At 47.4% G+C, this 21,527-nt stretch overlaps 6 protein-coding genes across 6 annotated transcripts; 2 read left to right on the top strand and 4 right to left on the bottom strand.

Annotated features, from left to right (window-relative positions):
• Positions 1-521: 521 nt before the first annotated feature.
• On the top strand, positions 522-2,824 carry ARB_01040 (uncharacterized protein; the record flags this gene model as incomplete). The annotated part of the gene is made up of 3 exons (XM_003012743.1): positions 522-1,008; positions 1,055-1,738; positions 1,800-2,824. The coding sequence occupies 3 exons, from the start codon at positions 522-524 to the stop codon at positions 2,822-2,824; spliced, it is 2,196 nt and encodes a 731-aa protein (XP_003012789.1).
• Positions 2,825-3,057: 233 nt separating this feature from the next.
• ARB_01041 (peptidase, putative) lies at positions 3,058-4,440 on the bottom strand (the record flags this gene model as incomplete). Its single annotated transcript, XM_003012744.1, has 1 exon — positions 3,058-4,440. One exon carries the CDS (start codon positions 4,438-4,440, stop codon positions 3,058-3,060), a length of 1,383 nt encoding a protein of 460 aa, XP_003012790.1.
• Positions 4,441-5,228: 788 nt separating this feature from the next.
• ARB_01042 (sensor histidine kinase/response regulator, putative) lies at positions 5,229-8,563 on the bottom strand (the record flags this gene model as incomplete). Its single annotated transcript, XM_003012745.1, has 2 exons — positions 5,229-7,402; positions 7,510-8,563. The coding sequence occupies 2 exons, from the start codon at positions 8,561-8,563 to the stop codon at positions 5,229-5,231; spliced, it is 3,228 nt and encodes a 1,075-aa protein (XP_003012791.1).
• A 4,027-nt stretch (positions 8,564-12,590) lies between these two features.
• On the bottom strand, positions 12,591-14,240 carry ARB_01043 (uncharacterized protein; the record flags this gene model as incomplete). Its single annotated transcript, XM_003012746.1, has 2 exons — positions 12,591-14,025; positions 14,104-14,240. 2 exons carry the CDS (start codon positions 14,238-14,240, stop codon positions 12,591-12,593), a joined length of 1,572 nt encoding a protein of 523 aa, XP_003012792.1.
• A 580-nt stretch (positions 14,241-14,820) lies between these two features.
• On the top strand, positions 14,821-15,527 carry ARB_01044 (uncharacterized protein; the record flags this gene model as incomplete). The annotated part of the gene is made up of 2 exons (XM_003012747.1): positions 14,821-15,315; positions 15,384-15,527. The coding sequence occupies 2 exons, from the start codon at positions 14,821-14,823 to the stop codon at positions 15,525-15,527; spliced, it is 639 nt and encodes a 212-aa protein (XP_003012793.1).
• Positions 15,528-15,773: 246 nt separating this feature from the next.
• ARB_01045 (cytoskeleton organization protein (Dec1), putative) lies at positions 15,774-19,106 on the bottom strand (the record flags this gene model as incomplete). Its single annotated transcript, XM_003012748.1, has 7 exons — positions 15,774-16,538; positions 16,597-17,505; positions 17,569-17,848; positions 17,902-18,254; positions 18,327-18,540; positions 18,644-18,870; positions 18,975-19,106. 7 exons carry the CDS (start codon positions 19,104-19,106, stop codon positions 15,774-15,776), a joined length of 2,880 nt encoding a protein of 959 aa, XP_003012794.1.
• Positions 19,107-21,527: the final 2,421 nt, after the last annotated feature.

The raw sequence follows: 21,527 nt of genomic DNA on the forward strand, positions 1-21,527 counted from the left end.
AGAAGACATGCTGCAAACGGTGCAAACAAGCCGAGGCATTCAAATATGCCACATCCACTAAAAAGCTGGTCGCATGAACGGACAGACTGTCATAGATAAAACGGTTCTTTGAGTTGCTGGATAGGTATATCTCAGTTTGCCTCAGTTTATCACCGGGCATACGGATTGTTTAGATGACTGCTGGAAGCCCATACCGATCGCGCGCCTACGACGATTACGCCTTGGTAGCTCCTTGGGATCCAATGGCTCTATAAGCCATCACCAATTGATTTCACCTGTATGGCATGACGGTAGAGCAGAAGGGCTCACACCTGTATAGATGCAACCAATAACCCCCTGAGTGATCTATTACTGACACTTGGCTATCGCTAGGTCGAAAAGCTTACTCTGTGTTCTCGTCTTCGAGAAACCTTCGAGAAACATCCGAATGCGTTCCGTGTGACGCTGGTCAAGCATATTTGGGGGTTCAATAACACAGAAGAAGAAGAAAATAAGGAAAACCAGACGAAGGGTGTGGTTAAATGTCTTTCCAAATTCCCAACCGGGTGCCGGCCTTCAACTCTGCTCAGCGCGAAATAGAGGATGGGTACTGGCGAGCCGCCACAACCAACAGCCAGTTCGCCAAACAGTCCGGCATCCAACTCACAGAGAGGATAGGGAATTTCATAACGCCTTCACGAGAGCTACCGATGTATAAAGACAAACCGTATTATAAATCTCGAGGACCATACTCAGGTGGACGGAAACGAAAAAAAGCATTATGGGTCGCTATATGTATTGGATTCTTGGTCGGTCTATGGTGGTTTTTGGGCAGCAGATCAGGGCACACACGTATTGTCAGGCCCATAGGGATGAAGGGTGGAGATATGTGGAAATGGATGCAGGAATTTGAGAAGGGCGTAGTTTCAGGAAAAGAGAAGGGCAAGACAGTTGATTGGGAAGAAAGGAAACAGAGAGTTAAGGATGCATTCCTCGTCAGCTGGGAAGGATATGAACAGGATGCATGGGGTAAGTGGCAATGCACGTCTATGAAGTTTACGTCTTTTGCTTATAGAACAATGCCTCCTTGGTCAATGGCTGACTCTGCATGTAGGAAAGGATATATATGAGCCGCTGGCTAGAAAGGGAAAGAATATGGCCGAAGGTGGCATGGGTTGGATAATCGTTGACGCCCTTGATACCTTAATGCTCATGAATCTCACGACACAGGTTCAAAACTCTAGAAAATGGATACAAAACTCCCTCCGTTACGAGCAAAACCAGGACGTCAATACCTTTGAAACTACTATCCGAATGCTGGGAGGCCTCCTATCTGCACATTACATCTCTAAAACATACCCAGACCTTGCCCCGCTAGCGGAAGATGATGACGGGGCTTCCGGAGATGACCTGTATATCGAGAAAGCCACAGGACTCGCAGAGCGATTGCTGGGCGCATTTGAATCACCCTCTGGTATTCCATTCGCAAGCTTTAATCTCAATTCGTCCCAGGGCATACGGTCGCACACGGATAATGGGGCGTCTTCAACTGCAGAAGCCGGAAGTTTGCAGCTTGAATTCAAGTATCTGGCTAAATTGACAGGGGAAACCCATTACTGGGAGAAGGTGGAGAAGGTCATGGAAATCATTGATGGGAATCAGATGCAGGACGGACTACTGCCTATCTTCATCATGGCCGATACCGGTAAATTCATGGGCGAGAACATCCGACTAGGTAGTCGCGGAGATTCCTACTATGGTAAGATGCTTCGCTCATCATGCTTCATGAATGTTCGAGCAGAGGACTGACCAATTTCTAGAGTACCTTATAAAGCAATTCTTACAAACATCGGGCGAAGAACCCATATATGAAAACATGTGGAACCAAGCACTCGCAGGTATCCGCAAACATCTCATCACCTATACAAAACATGCTTCATTGACCATTGTGGGAGAGCGTCCGAGCGGGCTTACCGAACCCCTTATGCCGAAGATGGACCATTTAGTATGCTTTTTGCCTGGCACAATAGCCCTTGGGGCCACGGGGGGATTGCCTCTTTCTAAGGCTCGGAAAACCCCTGGATGGAACCGCCGGAAGGAGGACGAAATTATCCTTGCTAAGGAACTGGTAAAAACATGCTGGGCTACTTATCTTGCGACTGAGACCGGGCTAGCCCCCGAAATTGCTTATTTCGACATAGACAAGCCTCCAAGAATGATGGCTGATGTATTTTCAAAGTCCAGGGGTGAATCCGAGGACGGGGAAGGTCTGAAAACCACAGGAAAGGCGAAAGAAGAAGGTATATACCTTGTTTCTAAACCCCTTGAACCTCTCGACGACAAAAACAGTCCATGGAGAGAAGATGTTATCATCAAACCTTCCGACCGACATAACCTCCAGAGACCGGAAACTATCGAATCTCTCTTCTACCTGTATCGCATAACAGAAGACGAGATGTACCGTGAATGGGGCTGGGAAATGTTCAAGAGCTTCATAAAGCACACCGCCGTTATCGAGGATGAGATTCCTAAACAGAACCAAGATGGTTCATCGGAACAATCTACCTCTGACGATAGTTCCCCAGCAGCAAAGAGCTCATACATTCGGGCATTTACATCACTATCGAATGCTGACACGATACCCCCAGGAAGGATAGACAACATGGAAAGCTTCTGGCTTGCAGAAACCCTTAAATATTTCTATCTTCTATTCTCGGACAAGGACTTTATTCCACTTACGGAAACAGTGTTCAATACGGAAGCACATATCTTCCCTCGATTCAAGATGGGGAAGCTGTTCAAGACAGGATGGAAGAGAAAAACTGAATGGAAGGCCACTGACTAAAATAATGAAAATTTCCTCCATCTAATATTGGCATGGTATATCTACCCTGATTGTGGTTGTATTTATTTCCTTGTTGTACTTATATCTTTTATAGATGTACTCTTAAGCGTTTGTATTTCTCATATTCACTTTATATCCACAAACAAATAAATCATACAGCTGGTGTTACGAGCTTTCAAGGGAGCCGTGATCCCAGCTATAAAGGCTAGTTATATACTTGAGCTGAACTGGCTTTAGGACCGCTCTCTTTCCGCAGCTTTGGCAACAAGGGTTTTATATCCTTCCAGGCCAGCCTCTAATTCGCCAACGGTCAAAGCTTCATTCTTGCCATGGGCAACGAAGATTGTACCGGGACCATAAAGATACCGCTTGACATTGTCGCCATAGATTTTCCAATGTGGGACATCGGTTCCATAGTTGACAGTGGTGACGTTGAACCCATCAACATCCGCGTCTATATCCACAACGCCGTAGGCCTCTAAACCAAAGATAACCTCGATGTCCCCCTTCGGGCGCTCAAGGCCGTTAGAGATAACTACAGTAGCATCCTTTCTATGTTTTGTAGCTGCATTGCGAATAGCACGGAAGATAATATCTTTTGCATCTTCAGGGTTACCAGCTGCAAGACGTACAGCGACATTCGCAACAGCCTCCTCTGCAACAACATTCGCTGCAACGCCGCCAGACATGAAGCCGATGTTCAAGGTGGTACGCCCATATTTCTCGCTAGAAGGCAACCCACCCTGTGATACAGGAATGTCGCCAAGTCGATCAACCTCAGTCAGAATGGGCAACATCTCAGATACGGCGCTGCGGCCCAGCCAGGGGTATCCAGAGTGAGCAGGCTTCCCGTGAACACGGATGGTAAATGAAACCATGCCCTTGTGGCCAGCTACGAGAGCACGTTCGGTAGGTTCACCAAATATGATGGTGTGATAGGTACCCGAGTTAAGACGGGAGTTGGAGAAGGTAGACATGCCCCTGCCGCCCACCTCTTCACTGACAACGAATAAGAGGCCAATTGGGATGTCTGGGTGTTTCTCCAGATGGTCCATGGCGGCAATGACCTGGCAAGCTACAGAGGCTTTGTCGTCAACGGTTCCACGACCGGAAATGAGGATGTCATCTCTCTTGAAAGAGGCAGATTCCGGGTGACTCAGAGAGTATGGGATGAATGGAGGGACGGTATCGATGTGGCTTGTTAAAATAATACCTGGCGAAGCACTGTTTCCAGGATAGGCGTAGATATTGAAACGGCGGTTGGAGCGAATTGGTTTGCCGGTAGGATCATCATAGTCGACGTATTGTTTCTCAACAGTAAAGTTCTTGGAATACAGGTAGTCCATCAGAAAGCCTCCCACAGCCTGTTCATTGTCGGAGATAGACTTGATCTCAACGAGAGCGCGATGCAGGGAAAGCAATTCAGAACTGGCGATGACTTTATCCATCTCTGATTTCAGCAGATCGTTGTTATTGGGATCGATGCGGGCAATGCTATCGAAGCTGTCATCACTACCTCCAATGTCAAGAGGCGTTTGATCAAAAACTGCTGACCTGGCATCGACGAGCGAGCTCGCCAGTAGAGAAACCAGCGCCCAAATATATGTCTTCTGCATCTTTGTTTTGTTGCTTTTCAGCCCTTTCCCTCTGACCCAATTGATGCTGTCGAAGAATGACTGCGGAGTTGATGAATATCCGGGGAGAGCTTGGTTAAATAGTTGAACTAGTTAGTTAGTTTGTTATTGTCGGTGCGGATCTTATTTTTGAAACACCTCACTTGCAGTAAAACAGACGATAGCCAACCAATACGAGCATGGATTGGAATGCTTGTTATCCGCTTAGCTCGGTTCTCCGCACTTCGGTCGGCGTCTTGACCGATCAATCCCAGGCAGCAAAGCGAGTTCTCTCAAAATATGTTGAGCGTTTCTATCCAAATTGCAATCCCCGGATTCGAACTAGAATGTGGAGGATAGTTCCACAGAACCAAGAAACACCCAAGATTTCCAAGAATAGTTGAATAAATACTTATAGATTAGATTAAAGAATAGAAAGTAGGTATATATGTAGACATCACAATCGCCCCCGAAACCAAAACCCCATAGGCCAAAAGACCACATACCAACAACCAAGACATTAAATAAAAACCACCTAGGTGGATGGGGAATAAGATAAGTTTAAATGTAAAAGGAAAGGGATAACAAGAAGGACAAGTCATAAGTCATCATCATCCATATGGAGTATATGGAGTGGAAATGGGTGTTTATAGTGAACGGCCGTCTCCAATAAAGAACAGGGAACGAGGTAGAGAAGGAGGTGGGAGAAGGAAAGAATAGGTTTTAGGGGAATAAGAAGAATAATGATAAAAGGGGAAAAGAGAGAGGATGGGGAGGAATACACGATCCTGTTATATCCTCCATTTACTCTGTCGCGCACAAAACTCAACCAATAACCTCTCCAAGTCTCGCAGCTTATAGGGCTTTGTCATGTATCCTTCCATGCCAACCTTAGTAGCTCGTCGTAGCGCTTCGTCAGTAACGTCTGCACTGACGGCGAGCACCGTAGGTCCCGGGGGCGGCACGTTTGCAGGGTCATATTTCACCATTCGTTCACGGTATGAAGAGACGAGGGAGAGTATCCGTTCTGTGGCCTCGTAGCCATCCATGTCCGGCATCCATAGGTCCATGAGGATTACATCAATAAATTTTGATTCAGTAGAAGGAGCTGGAGAAGGGGAACGCGAAGGAGAAGGCGAAAATTGGCAGGGGGATGGGGATGGTGAGGGTGATTGGGAAGGCGACGTGGACTGGGACTGGGACTGGGACTGGGACTGGGGCTGGGCCTGATGCTGATGTTGATTCTGAGACTGACTTTGGCTCTCGGGAGAGGGCTGGGGTTGGGATTGGTCTTGATGTTGGGGAAGAGCCGGGGGCGGAAGCGAGATGGTTTTTGGTGAGGCATTAGGGGTGCTGCCTTCGACGGCGTATTGGGAGGAGTTCCCCTCCAGGACTTCTTTGACAACTCTTACAGCATCACGGCCATCGAATGCCTGGTATACGTCTGTATAGCCTAGTCGTTCAAGCATTGTGACTAAGATTTTCCGGTTTATCAGGTTATCCTCCGCGACCATGAAAGTGAGTGGGTGACGTTCAGCAAGAGTCTGGCGGCCGTTGAGGTAAGGGCTTTGGTGGTCGAATGGAGTGATAGTTGACATAGGAGTTGAGATAATAGGCGTGGATAAAGACACGGGTAGTGGCGGTCTGTGTACCGGAGATTGAACAACGTCGAAGGTACGAGTTTGCGCTTGTGCTTGCGTTTGTAATTGGGGTGTTGTAGGCCGAGAAGAAATTGGTATATGCGTCTCTGTTGATGGTACTGCGATATCCTGTGGATGCTCTGCTTCGCGTGCATGGCCGTCCAGTTGGCTCTCTTTACCACCATTAACTTCGCTGATAGCGTTTATGCATGTATGAGTGCTAGCGGTCGAATTCACTGAGGCACAGGTCCTAGGTGTACTCGGCCTACTGAGAACATCATTCGGAACAATGGGCAAGCGGATCTCAAATTCTGAACCCTGGAGCTCTCCAGAGGTTGAGGAGCGCACACATATTAGATCACCACCAAGCTTTCTTGATAGTCCCTTGGCCACAAGAAGGCCCAGTCCAAGTCCTTCTTTACTGCGGGTAGTTGACCCGTCTTCCCTGGCAAAAGCTTTAAATAAATTGGGTAGAAAAGCCTCCGGGATTCCAGTACCGGTATCTGTGACATTGATAATGACATATCGTGACGTATGGTTCAGTTTTGCCGTGATATTGATAGAGCCTGATTCTGTGAATTTGAGGGCGTTCAGGAAAATGCAGGAAACGAGTTTGGCAAGATCCTTTTCGTCTACGTATAGTGTTTCAGGGACACAATCGTCGACAGACCAGGAAATTTGCTTTGTTGATGCAGTACCATTCGAGGAACGGGAACGGATTTCAATTCGTTCTCCGGTGTCGGTAGGTATTGTGATTGTTGAATCGGGACGGCCACCGACATGTAAGGATTCATTAATCACAAGACGAAGCAGTTCCCTTATCTTGGTATAATGTAGAACCATGGGCGGGAAGATAGGGACAGGACGGGTTACTCGGGACAAAGACCGGGTGTGTTTGCGGGGACGTGATGCTTTATCTGATTGCTCTCTATGATTCTCAGGACTATCGGCATCATTATCTGGAGGGGCTACAGCGTCCATAAAGGCATCTTGAATATCTCCCCTAGCCGGCGTTGAATGTACGATCTTGTCACTCTCCTCAACGACGCTCCTGACTTCCGCAGTTCGTGAACGCTCACGTCGGGGAGATTTGACTGACCTGGGCTGGCGGGCGGGAGAAGATCCACGGGAGGAATCAGTACCATATGGTCGTTTACGGTTGATAGAGACATCGATTCCTGCACCAAAAATGGGCCGTAGTTCATTTGAAGGATGGGAGGAAAATTGGCGGGAGAGGCAAGGGGTGTCGTCCGCTATGGAGTTTTCGAGGGTATCTGGGACTTGCATGTTAAGGTCATAGGCATGGACGATGTTGTCCGCAGCTTCTATAGCACGCCGAGCGGAATCTATTGGTATTGTTGTTAGTTAATGGAAAGTATTTTGTGAAAAACTAGGCAAAAAAAAAAGGGGGGGGGGGGGGCAGAGATCATACCTTGAACCATCTCGATATCGCCCCTGAGACTTTCGAAGGTCTTGACCATAGCGGCAGTCAAATGCTCGTTCCCATCCGATGCCCTCTGGATAGTGTCTGCGACCGTTCCATGGATCATATCGAGCATCCCGACGACGCCGTGCATGGGTGTCCGTAGCTCATGGGACATACTGCGCGCATATAGCTTGAGAGTCGGTTGGCCTGCGCCTGGTCGGTAGGGAGTGGGATGGCGATTAGAAGATTGAGAGCGACACCTGGATCGCTCCATCTCCCGGGCTCTTTCTCTTTCTCTCTCCATCTGGCGCTCGTTTTCTTGAGAGTAGCGGCTCTCGAGCTGGCGAATTGTCGCGCTCTCCTCCATTCGCTGTAGTATTAAGTCTTCCAACGAGTGCAGTATCATCTCTAGATACGCCCAAGAAACATTCCTCTTTTCCAGCCCAACAGTTGTCCACATAAGACCCACGCGAGCGACAGGGACACGGGAATCGAAGAGCGGGACTGCCAGGCAGGCAGCCATAGGAAAGGGAAAATGAGCCATGCCAGACTCTCCGACAAGCGAAACAAGGTTGTCAGCCACGAGAAATGACTTGTGCATATCCCTAGCCATAATGTGGTAAGGCAGGTCCCAAGCCCATGGTTTGTAGTTCCGATGGATAATTTCGTCCGATCCATTGTTATAGTAGACGATCGGTGCAAGGTGGGAGGTCGAGGACGAGAGACCTGTAGCATCCTCGGTGCTACCATGCGAGGCCAGTTCCTCTACCACAAAACCACACTGAGCGTTGCATATACTGGTCAGTTCCTTCATAAGGTCTCTCCAGAATGCATCGTCGCCTGTATCACGCAAGTCTGCTTTCAACGCTACCAGTCGCTCAATGGCATTACTTTGGCCAGTCTCGAATTGCCGATACATGAGGTCGGCGGCAAGCTTCTCCTGGGCACTGACGGTGAACCGTTCGAAGTCAACGGCGCTGTAAGAACTGGAGGAGCTCTCCTTGCCATTGGGGGTGGCGGTGGAGGCCATGCCGGAGTTGGAGGCCTCTGCGAGGGTCATGATGAGGTGCTGCTAGGACATGGATGGCTCTATATCTATAAGAGGGTCAGTATTCGAGTCGACACGCTGGATAAAGGAAGGGCGGGAAGACGTTTACCACGCGAGCAGCGAGCGTCAGATGGCGCTCGTTCGGTTGCTGGAACGGTGGATGTTGGGTTGTCGATGTGTAGTTAGATTGATAAGAGCCAGTGTAAAGATGTCTTGGCTTGCGGGAGGAACTAAAACAAGAGAAGGGCAGCACAAACCCGAGGACAGGCAAAAAAATATAAAAACAAAAGGAAGGGCACCCTTGCGGATGATACAAGGCGTGCAAACGAAGCCTACAGATGCAAAATGGCGAAAAGCGAGGTGTGATAAACGGGACGACAAGCAGCAGCGAGTATTTCCCCCGTACTCTTGGACGAGAACGAAAATAAGAAAAGAAAGACGCTAGGCGCATCTAGAGCAAGCCACCAAGCTGCGGGATCGCGACGAATCTTGTTACTGGTCATATTCCGCATCAGGAGCCATGTCCCCCCTGGTCCAACGGGTACAGGCAGATACCCGACATGCAGTTACTCCGTCCCATAGTGGCAACGCTGGCGACGCGGCAGCCCATGAGACAGCCCATCTCACGCCAGGAAACACGTTTGCTCCCCCTTCCGGATGGTTAGACTTGGTGCCTGTTGTTTGGATGGAGCGGACTCCGCGATCCTCTTGCTAGTGTGGAGAACCCCGTCCCTCCCCCCGAGTCAAAGCATCGATTTCAACATGGGCGCTAATCTGTGCTGCTGGTGCTGATCCTGTAGCTGATAGTGTCAAGATGTACTCCGTACGCAGTATATCGGTACATTCACGGGACAGGGATGCGTCGACTTTCCATCTGGAGCAGTTGAACGGCTGGTCGTCAGCGGGCCTAGACTGCTCGGTTGTTCCATAGGTCGCTTTCCAATCGGTTTGACTCTCTCTCTCTCTCGCTCGCTCTCTTTTTGCTTCTTGCTTCCGCTCAGTCTGAATTCCAAGCTTATGTTGGTGCTGCGGAGGATTCCTCTGATGTGAGATACAATGTGATGGCGGTAGCTCGGCAGGGATAGGGGGGAAAAATTGGAGTGCAGCGATAATATTATTAGGCTGGCAATGCATGTGAGGTGGTCCAACTGCTGGTGCGGATACCGGCGTGGAGGGTTAGATCCTATGCTGGAGCTGGCGTATCTACTCTATTGCCACAAACGACACACATGTTTGTTCAAATGCTAGCGGGTTTTTTATTGCGAAGCGAGCTGAACAAGCTGGCTTCATGGTACTAGTTAGCTAGAGTGTGAGTAAGGGTGCCCCTTGAAGGGTTCGAAGTGGCTCATACTGGTTCAACGGGACCTCGTTCAAGCTCCGGCGCCGTAGTACGGAGTAGAAAAGCTCTAGATATGAAAATCTTACCGACATAAACAGATGGATTCCTTCGGTATGTATCTATATCGTATTCGTAATCCGGGGAGTGGACAGATTGACGCGTTTGCCGGATGCAGAAGACACCGCATACATCTCATGTTGCTCGTAAAGGCTGGAGCAAAGTCCGTTTATTGTGATTTGTCAATACACCTCATTTTAGGCCAGAATGTCTCCCTTGGACTTGTTATTGCGCCTTTGACAAGGCTGAGGCCCTTCTTCCTTCCCGTCCTACAGTCAGTCTCCTGCCCCGTCGGGTGTCATGGGAATCCAGGCTGGAATGAAAGGCACCAATCCCAGCGGATTAATGCCAACGGCAGTCCCAATACACAGTACGTAGCACATTTAGAGCGGTAGGTACCCATCTGTACCTGACGTCCATAGCTGAATTAGGAACGTACATTGTATCAGAGGTCCGCTGAGTGGGAAATGCAGTATCTATCGGCCCTACTATTTCAACGCGTTCGACATTAAACGGCTAGCAGCTGTTTGAATATCAACACCTTCCAAGAAACTGTGAGGCGACGTTTCTGATAACAGCCTAGGCCAACAGGAAATGTCATTGGTAGGCGAGATTGCCGGGCGCAAGCATGGTGAGATTTAGTCGATGTCACCGCGCCTCTTTATATAAAATATTTACTAAGAGTAAGAAGCACTGGCTCACTGTTTCTTCTCTTTGCCCATCGTGCCATGCTTCTATCTCTCGCTATTCGTTCTTGTAGTGTTATAGGGCTTTGAGTAAGTTTAGGGATAAGGAGCAGCATAAGGCAATGCGGAAAGATGGAGGAGGCATGGTAGTGATTGCAGAAGGTATAGTGAGAGGAGAGGACGAGAGTACGGAAGTACTTTGCTGTACCCCCGTATTCTTAGCAATATTGTAGATGTACGGAGTATGGAGTACTTAATATTGTTAACCTAATATGTCTTAGCTGTGGTGACCTGAATGCAATGTGTGGGTGTCTGCAACAAACCCGGCATGGCAGGTACTCAACTCAAACTATCTTTGCATTAACAGGGTGGCCGAATTAGGCTGTTTTGTGGTCGCGTCACTTCGTGTTAGAAGGGCTTGATAGTTAGTAATAAAATGACATATAACCCGAGCTCTGTGCACTTTTCGCAAGTAGCATTCAGAAAGAGGCCGAGTACACGCTAGTAGTCATTTCTCTCTGCCGGCTTGCATAGAAAACCCGCCATCCCAGCATGGGATACGTATACAGGCTTGGAGTGATGGAGTGATGGAGTGATGGACGTTGGACAGGATGTCGTTGGCAACTTTGACTTTTTGGTGTCCAGTAAAAGGGAGTCAGGAAAAGGTTCTGACATAAGCAACGCTGACTAGAGTAAACCCTAGGCCCTAAGCCCTTATCATTCCAAAAGAGGCTAGCCCGCGGCAGGCGAACCCTCTGCCACCCAAAAGAAGAAGACGCAAAAAAAAAAGCGTTCCAATTGAACATCGTCGACTTCGAAAATATCGCCAACTTCCTCACCTCCGCAGCAACCGTCGACATCACCGCTCGAGATGGCGAACGAACGCTCCGGAATCGCCACTGGCTTGAACAAGGGCCGTGTACGTTGTTTCCCCTGCCGAAAGTGTGGAAGACTTCAGATACATGAAGGGAACGATAAGAAGGGCATGTATGGGCTAAGACTTTGCGATATTATAGAAAACCACCGTCATCGAGAGACGCGCCCGTATCTCCAGAACCAAGGGATCCCTCTCCCGCCGCACCGCCTTCGTCCGTGAAATTGTCAAGGAGGTTTCCGGACTCGCCCCATATGAGCGCCGTGTCATTGAATTGTTGAGGAACTCCCAGGACAAGCGTGCCAGAAAGCTCGCTAAGAAGAGAGTAAGATGCTCCAGCAAAGTTATCTGATTTTACGGGATCGCTCAAAAGACGGGACTGCCGTGAGAAGGGGATTTGATATGGGCGGACAGCATAGCTAACTCACTCTTCTACAATAGCTCGGTACTCTCGGTCGTGCCAAGCGGAAGGTCGACGACATGCAGAAGATCATCGCTGAGTCGAGGAGAGCTGGTCACTAGAAAACGAAATCATGTCACATATTTCTCAGTTCCGAATAATACCAACCCGCCCTTCTTGAAACAAACCAGACATTTTTCAGACAAAAGCCAAATACACCTCAGATCGTCATGGAAAACGACAATTCTTGCTATTCATGAATATACTCTCGCCTTTATCCTTCGGTGCAAATTATCCGTCCCAGCCATTTAATGACTGGGGGGTACTTTTAGTTTAAAGATGTATTCATTTGCCTGGGATTGCCATGCACTTTACGGACTCTAGCGAGAGGCAGGATGGGATGGGGGATATGATGGCAAGGGACACGGAACAAGTCGCCTGGCGTTTTCATGGTTATGGCCTGATAAGATTCAGTAAATGAAAGCATTCTACCAAAATTCTTGCGTGGAGTCATGACAAATGCTCCAGACTGTTTAAGTTTCGAACATTCTATATTCTCCGTATGTGCAAAGCGCTTGCTCTTGACCATCAATATACATGCCCCGAACTCCCATTGGATATGTGAGGAACCTCCAGTAGTAGTCATACGTCACATCATATATCATATCATCTCAACTTCTTAGCTATTTCTTGCCTGGTAACTTTAACCATTTTGGCATGCCCCCTTTCTTCTTCGATCCTTCAGAAGAGTTCGGTTGTGCCTTATGACCCTGGGATTTGTCGTCCCCTTTCTCCTCTTCACCTTCAGCTGCAACATCTTTGACCTGTAGTTTCCCAGCTGCTTGCCGCAATTCAGGGCGAAGTACGGACCCGCCAGCACTACGGGCGGAAAGAGCTGCATTTTGATCCCAGACAAAGTTAACTAACACTCTCCCACTCATTTTAAGTCCATTGATAAGGGTGATATCTTCGCTTGCTAGAATCTGCGCCTGCACACGAGAAGCTCCAGCCGTAACAGCGGGGAAGTAGAAGAGCGAAAACTGTTGGTCTGCTAGAGAGGTATCTAGACAGCTTCTCGCAAACGCATAGAGCGATTGTGTTGTGTCTTCCTTTGTGAATTTGGAGATCGCTTGGCTTTGATCTGGAAAGCGGATTTTCACCTCGATCTCGTTTATCTTTGCCAATCTCTCCTGTGTCGCGTTTTCCTGAGCCGCAAGCTCAGCGTCACCCGCTAGACGGCTGGGGCGGCTTGCCGCGTTCAGTCGCTTTTGATGAGATTGAGCATGTTCAATAGTAGGAAGGTAGTCTCTCTCATTATAGGGGGTCTGGGCTGAATGAGGAGTCGTATTAGATGGCGGTGCAAAGACAGTCACAGGCCTGGAGGATATAGTCACTACCCCAGGGGTTGTGGGCTGGCCCTTATCCTGGCTCTGCTGTTCTTCTTCTTTGCCTCCTTGAGTTACATTTTGTTCACCTGGTATCACCGTGTCATCATCCACATCGCATTGCATAGCGTCTTTATCATCCACATTGGGGGTATCTTCTGTGAGTACCGGCGCATCTGTTGATGGGGTGTCAATCACAGAAGACGGACCTTCGCTAGATCCAGCTGTATTTGGGTCTCCATCCACAGATTTGAAGTACGCATCAATTTCCACCATGGCGTCCTCTAGAGGTTGGTCAGTTCTGCGGAAACTTAGCCTTACCAAAGCGCTACCATTATTCAACCCCAGTTGGCTGAGTGTCTTTTGCAATTCTGTGAAGGAAGATAACTCTTTGCCCATGATATTAAGCACTGGGGTTTCATAAAATAGCCTCCCAGAGCCTGAATCACCCTCTTGGACTTGTGGAGCACCTCTTGCCGTCAGGTTGAACTTTCTGCTACCTCCTGCCACCCCAGCTTCAAATTTCCGTAGTACCAGCCATAGAGTAGTATTACTAGGGAATTTATCCATCAGCCGATTATTAGGAACACCCTGTGATTCTGAGTCTGGTAGCTGGAGGGCAATAGAGACAACTGTTGGTGATTTGGACAGCTGCACGAGTTCGAGCCTAGCCCCAGAGCTCAGGCCAGAGAGTCGGAAGGACAAGGAAAGGTCAACCGTCTTTTTCTGATGTCTGTATCTCAGAACCATCCTATCAGCCAAAATCCACACGTGAGAAGCTCGGTAGTCCGCGAAAGCATGCATCACTCACTTTAGGCCATACTGCGCGGGGTTGATATTGAACTTCGAGCAAGCTTCCCCCAAGACATCACTCAAGTGTTTTGTAGGCGTGACTTTAATAAGTGCTCTTCGAGCGCTCGAATCAAGAACGATGACATGAGCAGCCATGATATCTGATATCCTGTCGTTACCCTAGAGGCGGCGTATCTAGATATCCATAACTTAGCTACGAACGACCAAGTAACTAGGTACTGAAGTCAAAACTCACCAGTCCTTTGAATAATTAGTTAATAGGTATAGATAAAGGCCATCAAGGCTGCTGAGAGGTGTCAACTCTTCTTTTCCCGTGTGTGTCTGTCTTCTGTCTCTTGGGATATCTTTTCATGGTGTTGGTGTCCCTCCAGCCTACCTAGAGAGCCACAAGCGCAGGCAGCGGCGAATCGTCATCCCGGTGGTCCAAGCTCCTCCGCTCTCCCCTTCGACTTTGTTTGGAGCCAACGTGAAGCTCAGCAGCGAACAAGACGACATACACGACCACAACCACTACTATTGCACGCCAGTTGCTGCGGGAGGGCTCTTGGGTGCTTTTGTCTGCCTCATTTCTAGACGTTTAACGAACTGCTCCATCGTGTCCATTATGGTGAGTCTCTACATTGCAAATACACCGTGGTGTAAAAACTAACAGTTTCCCCAGAGTTCACCCTTCGATATCAGTATGAGAGGATCCCCTACTTGATGATGCAGATAAATGACCTTTTGCCTACATACTAATAGCTATGTGCTACCAGACGGCGGTGCCTGCGTGGCTATGGTTGGCAAAGACTGCGTCGCGATAGCCTGCGATCTTCGACTTGGTCTCCAAGCTCTCACGGTCTCCAACGAGTTTCCCAAGATCTTCAACTACGCTCCATCTACATACCTGGGCCTCACAGGCCTTGCCACAGACGTCAATACAGTTTCCCAGCTGCTCCGCTACAAAGTCAACCTTTACCGTCTTCGCGAGGAGCGAAACATCTCCCCTCAGACACTTGCCAATCTGGTCAGCTCTAGTCTGTACGAGAAACGATTCGGCCCGTTCTTTGTCAGCCCGGTGCTGGCCGGAATAAATCACACAACCGGAAAACCCTTTATATGTGGATTTGACAGTATCGGATGCATCGATTTCGCAAAGAATTTCATCGTTAGTGGCACAGCATCTGATCAGCTGTATGGTACCTGTGAATCGCTATGGGAACCTGATCTTGTATGTTATGACAACTTCCCCGTTATCATGAAATTCTAAACCTTGTAGTTACTAACCTTTTCGGACAGGAGCCCGAAGACCTTTTCGAGACAATCTCACAAGCACTATTGAACGCGGTTGACCGTGACGCCCTTTCAGGCTGGGGTGCATACGTGTACATCATTGAGAAAGACAAGGTTACCAAACGAAAGCTCAAGGGACGACAAGATTAGAGAGAAGATGCTGGTCGAGGAATTCACGCTTCAGTAAGACCTATTTGTTCTACCAAGTATATGGCGTTGTGGACTTGGTAAAGCAAGGCCCGTTCTCATTTTTAGGCTTTGAATGGTGAAGAACTGGCCCTTAAATATAATGTCCTATACATCATATATTAGATAAGGGCCATTAATGAAATGATCCAATACATGAAGCGACTAAAAACAACGGCCTGCAACAGGTTTTAAAAATGGAGATTCGTATCATCGGACTGTTGAACAAATAGAAATAACGCCGTCAAGAGCATCTTCCCAGCTCTCCATCAATGAGCCACAGAATAACTCCAGAGAGGCAGAATCCATGAGGCCTTCAATCTCAGCATCAAGTGTCCGGATACTTTCATGATTTTCAGCACCTGTCAGACCGCCTGGTCTCATGTGTACGATATCAACTAGATGGCCAAGCATTCCAGAGCTGGAAATCCGTGCCTTCAATCCTTGACATTGGACTCTGACCTCATCTGCAACTGCCTTCACGCGATCCTTGAGAGCACTGATCTTGGCTTTGCCATCCCCTGAAGTGTAGGGTTTGTTCTTGCTTATAAATGAGATAAATAGTAATATGGCCTTTAATGTCTCAAGTAGCAAAATGGCTTCGTGTAGGAAAATCCACGAAGGAGCAGGGGATGCGCGGTTGGAATTAGGAGTCAAGTCTATTGTCCCATTGGTCTTAGAGTCCGGAGTTACCAGGACTTTCAGCCTCTCTTCCAGGTAGGCATCCACTTTTGATAGGGTGTTGTCGACAGTGGCAGCATCAGATGATGTTTCCCCTGTAAACGCAGCTAGACATCTTAGTAGAAGATGGTGAACCTGTATGTTCATCTTTTCAGCAGATGTGAGTTCGTTTTTTGCGGAATTAATGTCAAAACCAAGGTATGGAGAAAGCTTTGGCTTTGATGCATTCGGCGAAGCCATAGTCAAGAAGTTAAATAGAGCATCTGAGACAGCTAGTGCATTGACTGCATGAGTCTATACTTAACGTTAGTAAAGAGTGAAGGTTATTACAGCATGTATGTGTTAAACTTACCTTTTGGAATGGCCCTACTCTCACGTACTCTTCGAAGGCTGGCTTTCCACGAGGCTCACAGTTCATGAATCCCTCAAAGTTGCGCTTGTCAGAAAGAGGGCTTTTATTGAGAACTACCATCCGGATAGTTAGCATATGTATAATGTTATTTGGAAAAACGAATGACGTACCAATCTTGTCATACTGGCTTATAGATGGACCACCGACAATTCGATGGAGGCGTCTTGCTTCCAAAGCCCACATTTTCCTACATAAGCTATTCTTTAAATCATTCCGGAGCTCAATACTGCCTTCCACATTGATGTAGCTGCCATTGTCTAAGCCTGTAGACAGAGCATATGTTGTTGCACTCTCTGCATTTCGGTAAAATAACAATGCCTGCCTGAGCCCTGCCTGTGGATCATAATCCTTTCTGTCGAGGTCTAACGATGGGGGCGCGCTTTGGGGATGAATAGTTGCAAGTCGAGTAAATAAGTTATGGGCGACTGTCTCGTACTGTATTTGCTTGACAGATAGCTTGGAAAATTTCTTTAGAGCAAGTGATCCAGCACCAAGAAGCAGATATATTCGTACAAGCAATAAAAGAGCTTCATAGTTGTGCGGCGATTTAAGCAGAAGATGTTCAAGTATACCGGCCGCTTGGACTAGGATGCAATTAGTGGTAGACCCAGCTATAGCATCATGCAGGCGTATTAAAGCCATTGCAGCTAGCAGGCAGAGATCATCTGTCGGCTCCGCTTCAATAGTTGAAGGCGTATCACCAGCATCGGCTCTCCCAGCGTCTTTGAAATCACGTAAGCAGCGACAGACAAAGCTTTCAGTCTTAATAATGGCATCCTTAGTATTCTCGAAGTTTAACTGGAATGAATACTCCAGCTTGTACGCATTGATTTGGGGAATTGCACTAGACTTCAAAGGAAATTTAGCGAAAACTATTCATCTAAAGTGGGAAAAAATTGGGGCATCCTTTACCTTTTTAGTTTCCTCTACAATTTTGGACACTTCATCCTCAAACTTTGAATAGAGGCGTGTATCTAGACCGGTGAGGTATCTTTGCAGGTCATTGAAACAGTATATCTTCCGTTGGTTACGCCTAAAATATTCAATACAACCAGAGAGCACTCCCTCAGGAGTAGATTTATCGAATTCAATTCCCTGCAGTTTCAATTCGAGTTGGGCTAGCTGTGCATTCCTGGAAGCTGGGCGTTTTGCTAGGTAATTTGAGATGACTTCCGCCGTGTCTTGGAAGGCACTAAAATTCATTAACAGGTATCAATATATAAAAAGGGGTAAAGTTCAACTCACGCTTGCTTCTCTGCCTTCCTCGTGGCAAGTAGGAGAAGGTTCCATACTTTCCAATCATCCCTCTCCTCATATTTGGGATCTGGCTTCGACTCCGCCGTCACGCTGTCATCAAGCGTCAGTAATTCTTTCGTAAACTTCAAGGCTTCAACCCATAGGCCGCTTTTCTCAACAGCTGATAGCTTGTTTGTGAAAAAGAGCCATTCATTTTGGGCGATGCGAGAGCTGACTCCCAGATGTTCGCTGTTGAGTATTTCAACAAGCTCCTTGTGACGAGATTGGCTTTCGTATATCTTGATTAACAGGTAAAGCTCCTCCGCAGTCTGAATTGCTCGCGGAATGCTCAACAACTCTTTCTGTAGTGGACAAACCATGTTTTGTGAGCCATGAAGGTTAATTCACAATGTAAGGGCCGAGGAATCACATACCGGGTCCGTTGGTACGCTCCCTGCGGCTCTGGATATCATTCGATATGCAAGAGTACCAAATAACTTCCGGTCGTTGTCTGAACTTGCTGTATCGCGTTCAATCAAGTAACACATGAAAATGGCCCAAAAGTAGTAATTTCTAGCTTTGGGAAAATTGTTTTGTAGGCTCATAGCCGCCTTGATGGGAATTGAGTCAGCCTTTGAGGTTTCTCTTCTATTGCGAAAATGCAAGGGCTTATATGTAGGGTCTCCGCTTGAGTTGGTGCACCTTTTGAGCTGTTTTCCAATCTCCGGCATCTGACGCAACCCTGAACCACCTCAATTGGATCTCCAGGTCTTGAGGGTTGGCTTTAGCAGCATTCTGCCACAAGGCTCTGGCCGTTTCCTCATGCCCTCCTATCTCATTCAATGTGTTGTGTAGTATATTCAGGGCCTCGAGGTCGGAGACAGGCGGGGAGGCGCTACATAGCTGCAGAGTTTCCGCGACCCCACGCTGGCGATGCGCCTCGTCGGCATGACTGAAGAGGATATTTGCTTTCCAGGCCTATGAAATGATCAGCAATTAGCAATCGGTTCGAACTGTTATAAGAGCGCATTTGTTGGCGAGATAGGCAGGGCTATGGCGGGGAGTGGTGAGGCTTTACCTACCCTCAAAAAGGACGAATCCTCGCCTTTTTTCAGCCGCTTTTCACACAGCTGCAATGCCTGTTTCAGGTTCTGTCCGTCTATAGCATCCTGTATCTGTTTATTCCTTCGCTCGATTACAGCGTTGGAAGCCATGGTGAACAACGTTGAAGACACTGGGTAGCAAAATAATTTCGCATGGTTCGCGTCTAAGCAATTGTTTAAATTTGGGTGGACTCCGTGGAGCTAACTAGTTAATGGACCACCTAAGTAGTTAACTACTATGGAGTGCATATTTATAGATGCCCAGCAAAGGCTCTAGCTACAAAATAACCAGGATAAACGCCAAAGGTACCTATATCGCCGTTGAAATATTTATTTTGGGCCGCCGGGTGTTCAAAAGGCTCCATTCGCTGGTGGAATTCTGACGACACCATCAATGACGATAATTCAATTAACTAGGTAATAGTGTCTCTACCGACTCCTGGTCAATTAATTGAACTTCAGAATGGCTTTGAAAAATCTATAGACAAGCACCGTAATATGTAGTTTAAAGTCCAACTGCGCCTTCATAAATAACTTCGCATACCCCATGCTCGAACACAATTCCTCAACCACTAGTAAACACTTCTGATATCGTACAAAGAAGGATAACCACGTTTCATCTCCGGGCAGCGTATACTTGGTCAGTTAATGATTATATACCAAAAACAAAAGAATTTCTACCGGCAAAGAGAAAAGACTTTGGTGAGTCTAGTTCCCTAGCTAGTGGTTCCTTTTGTTTTCTTCTGGTTTAACTATTCGAAGTTAGTAGAATGAACAAGCGTAGTTTATCGGTAAATCTGTCATTTCCTCCTGGCCTTGGCTAAGACATAGATGTAGTGGAGCGGAAAGGAACAGGTCAAGATTAGGTGAAATAGAGACATAAAGCAGACAACAGGGGAGGTTATAGGGCTCACCCAGGCTTTCTTGCAGTCACGGTATGCTCTGCAAATTACTGGATTAGCTAACATCTCCGGGGGATAACAGAATGTGCTAAGCATGACTTACTGGAAGTAATCTGTGCACATGTCTCTGTCTCCGTTGTTTCGCCGCATACATTTGATACTTCGGTCTGCAAAGTCCTGACACGGGTCCATGTATTCACTGGCTGATTTACTATTCCCCAAGATTAAATCAGTATATTGGTTTATCTCAGGAAGGCAGAGGCTTCGTCGCAATCCTTGCTATGTATACCGGACTCCGGATACTGGTACAGCGCTAGGCAGAAGATTCGGCCATTTTACAGGGTATCTCGGTCAAGCAGTCAGCAGGAAAGGGATATACTGAAAGCACATACTTTCTGAACCTGGGTTCGCTTTTGTCGAACATTTTCTGCGAATCAGTCTGTTTGTCTGTGGAACTCATAATGCATAAAAACATAAAGAAAAATGGCCGAGTTCAATAGCAAGATATTCTCCTATATCTTCCCATGTGTATCCCACTTGGGTGGCTGGTGATGATGTTGCTTCAAATTGGACGAAGATAAAAAATGAAGTCGAAATGGAAAAGGGTCTTGGCATTCAATCGCTCCAACACGCTGAAATCCGGGATAACCACCTTCGCGACAGGCTTGATAACCATGTCGACTTATTGAAACTAATACGGTGATTACTGTGAATATCTGCTATTAAGAACATATTAATTCCAATATCTAGTTAGCAAAAATGGCATGGTGGTAGGGGTCGTAGGCTGTTCGGTGTCCAGCCAAAAAAATTACCCAATCGGGAGATAAGGCCAGCTTCATCTGCCGCCGAAATAGTACATTTTCCTCCTTCGAAACATTTGCCGGTCCTTCGTGTACCTTTGTCTAAATCTCGAAACTGTTTAAGTTCTAGCCGCTAAATGCCGAGTGTAAAGCTTAAATTATATATCAAGTAAATGTATATGTAGAAAGAGATACGGAGTTGACAGAAAGATATCACTCGTTAGCAAAAATGAAGGTAAGAGGGGCTGGCACGGACTTCCATAGAACATCAACCCTGGCAATGCGGTGTGATTGCTGCATGGGCCAGGGCGATTTCGCTAGTGTTCTGCGACAGTTCGCTCTTGACGCTCGAGTACAGACTGGCAGTGCCATCCACCTCGAACTATTAGTTGGTGCCTAAGAGTGTAAAAGCAAAGTGAAAAAAGTTAGTCAGATTACTTGAAGGGGGTTCTAGATGGATGGATTGGTCCCCTTTGTTTAACATCTCAGGCTGCGATGTGTCACACAGCCAAATCTCTTGGTTGGATAATCGCATCCCAAGTGGTCGCAGAGTCTATTAAGAATCCTTGCCTGCCGCCTATTAATATTCGTAAAATGCCGAAAAGCATGGATTTTGTTCTCCCAAGAACCTGACAAGGTGGTGCGGCAAATATATAGATGTAGGACATTCCAGAAAGCCCTTGATCCGACAACTATTCAATGATAAAAAATTAGCTCGGGCAAATGGGCGTACGCTGGGTAGCAACGAGTTGTAATGATCCTTGCGTGCAAGGAGGAGTCCTGATCAAAACAGCTGGCTTCTTGTATGATGGCAATGTCATGGCGCTGGC

This window comes from Trichophyton benhamiae (genome assembly GCF_000151125.1).
Source record: "Trichophyton benhamiae CBS 112371 chromosome Unknown contig02295.1, whole genome shotgun sequence".
Taxonomy (NCBI): Eukaryota; Fungi; Ascomycota; class Eurotiomycetes; order Onygenales; family Arthrodermataceae; genus Trichophyton; species Trichophyton benhamiae.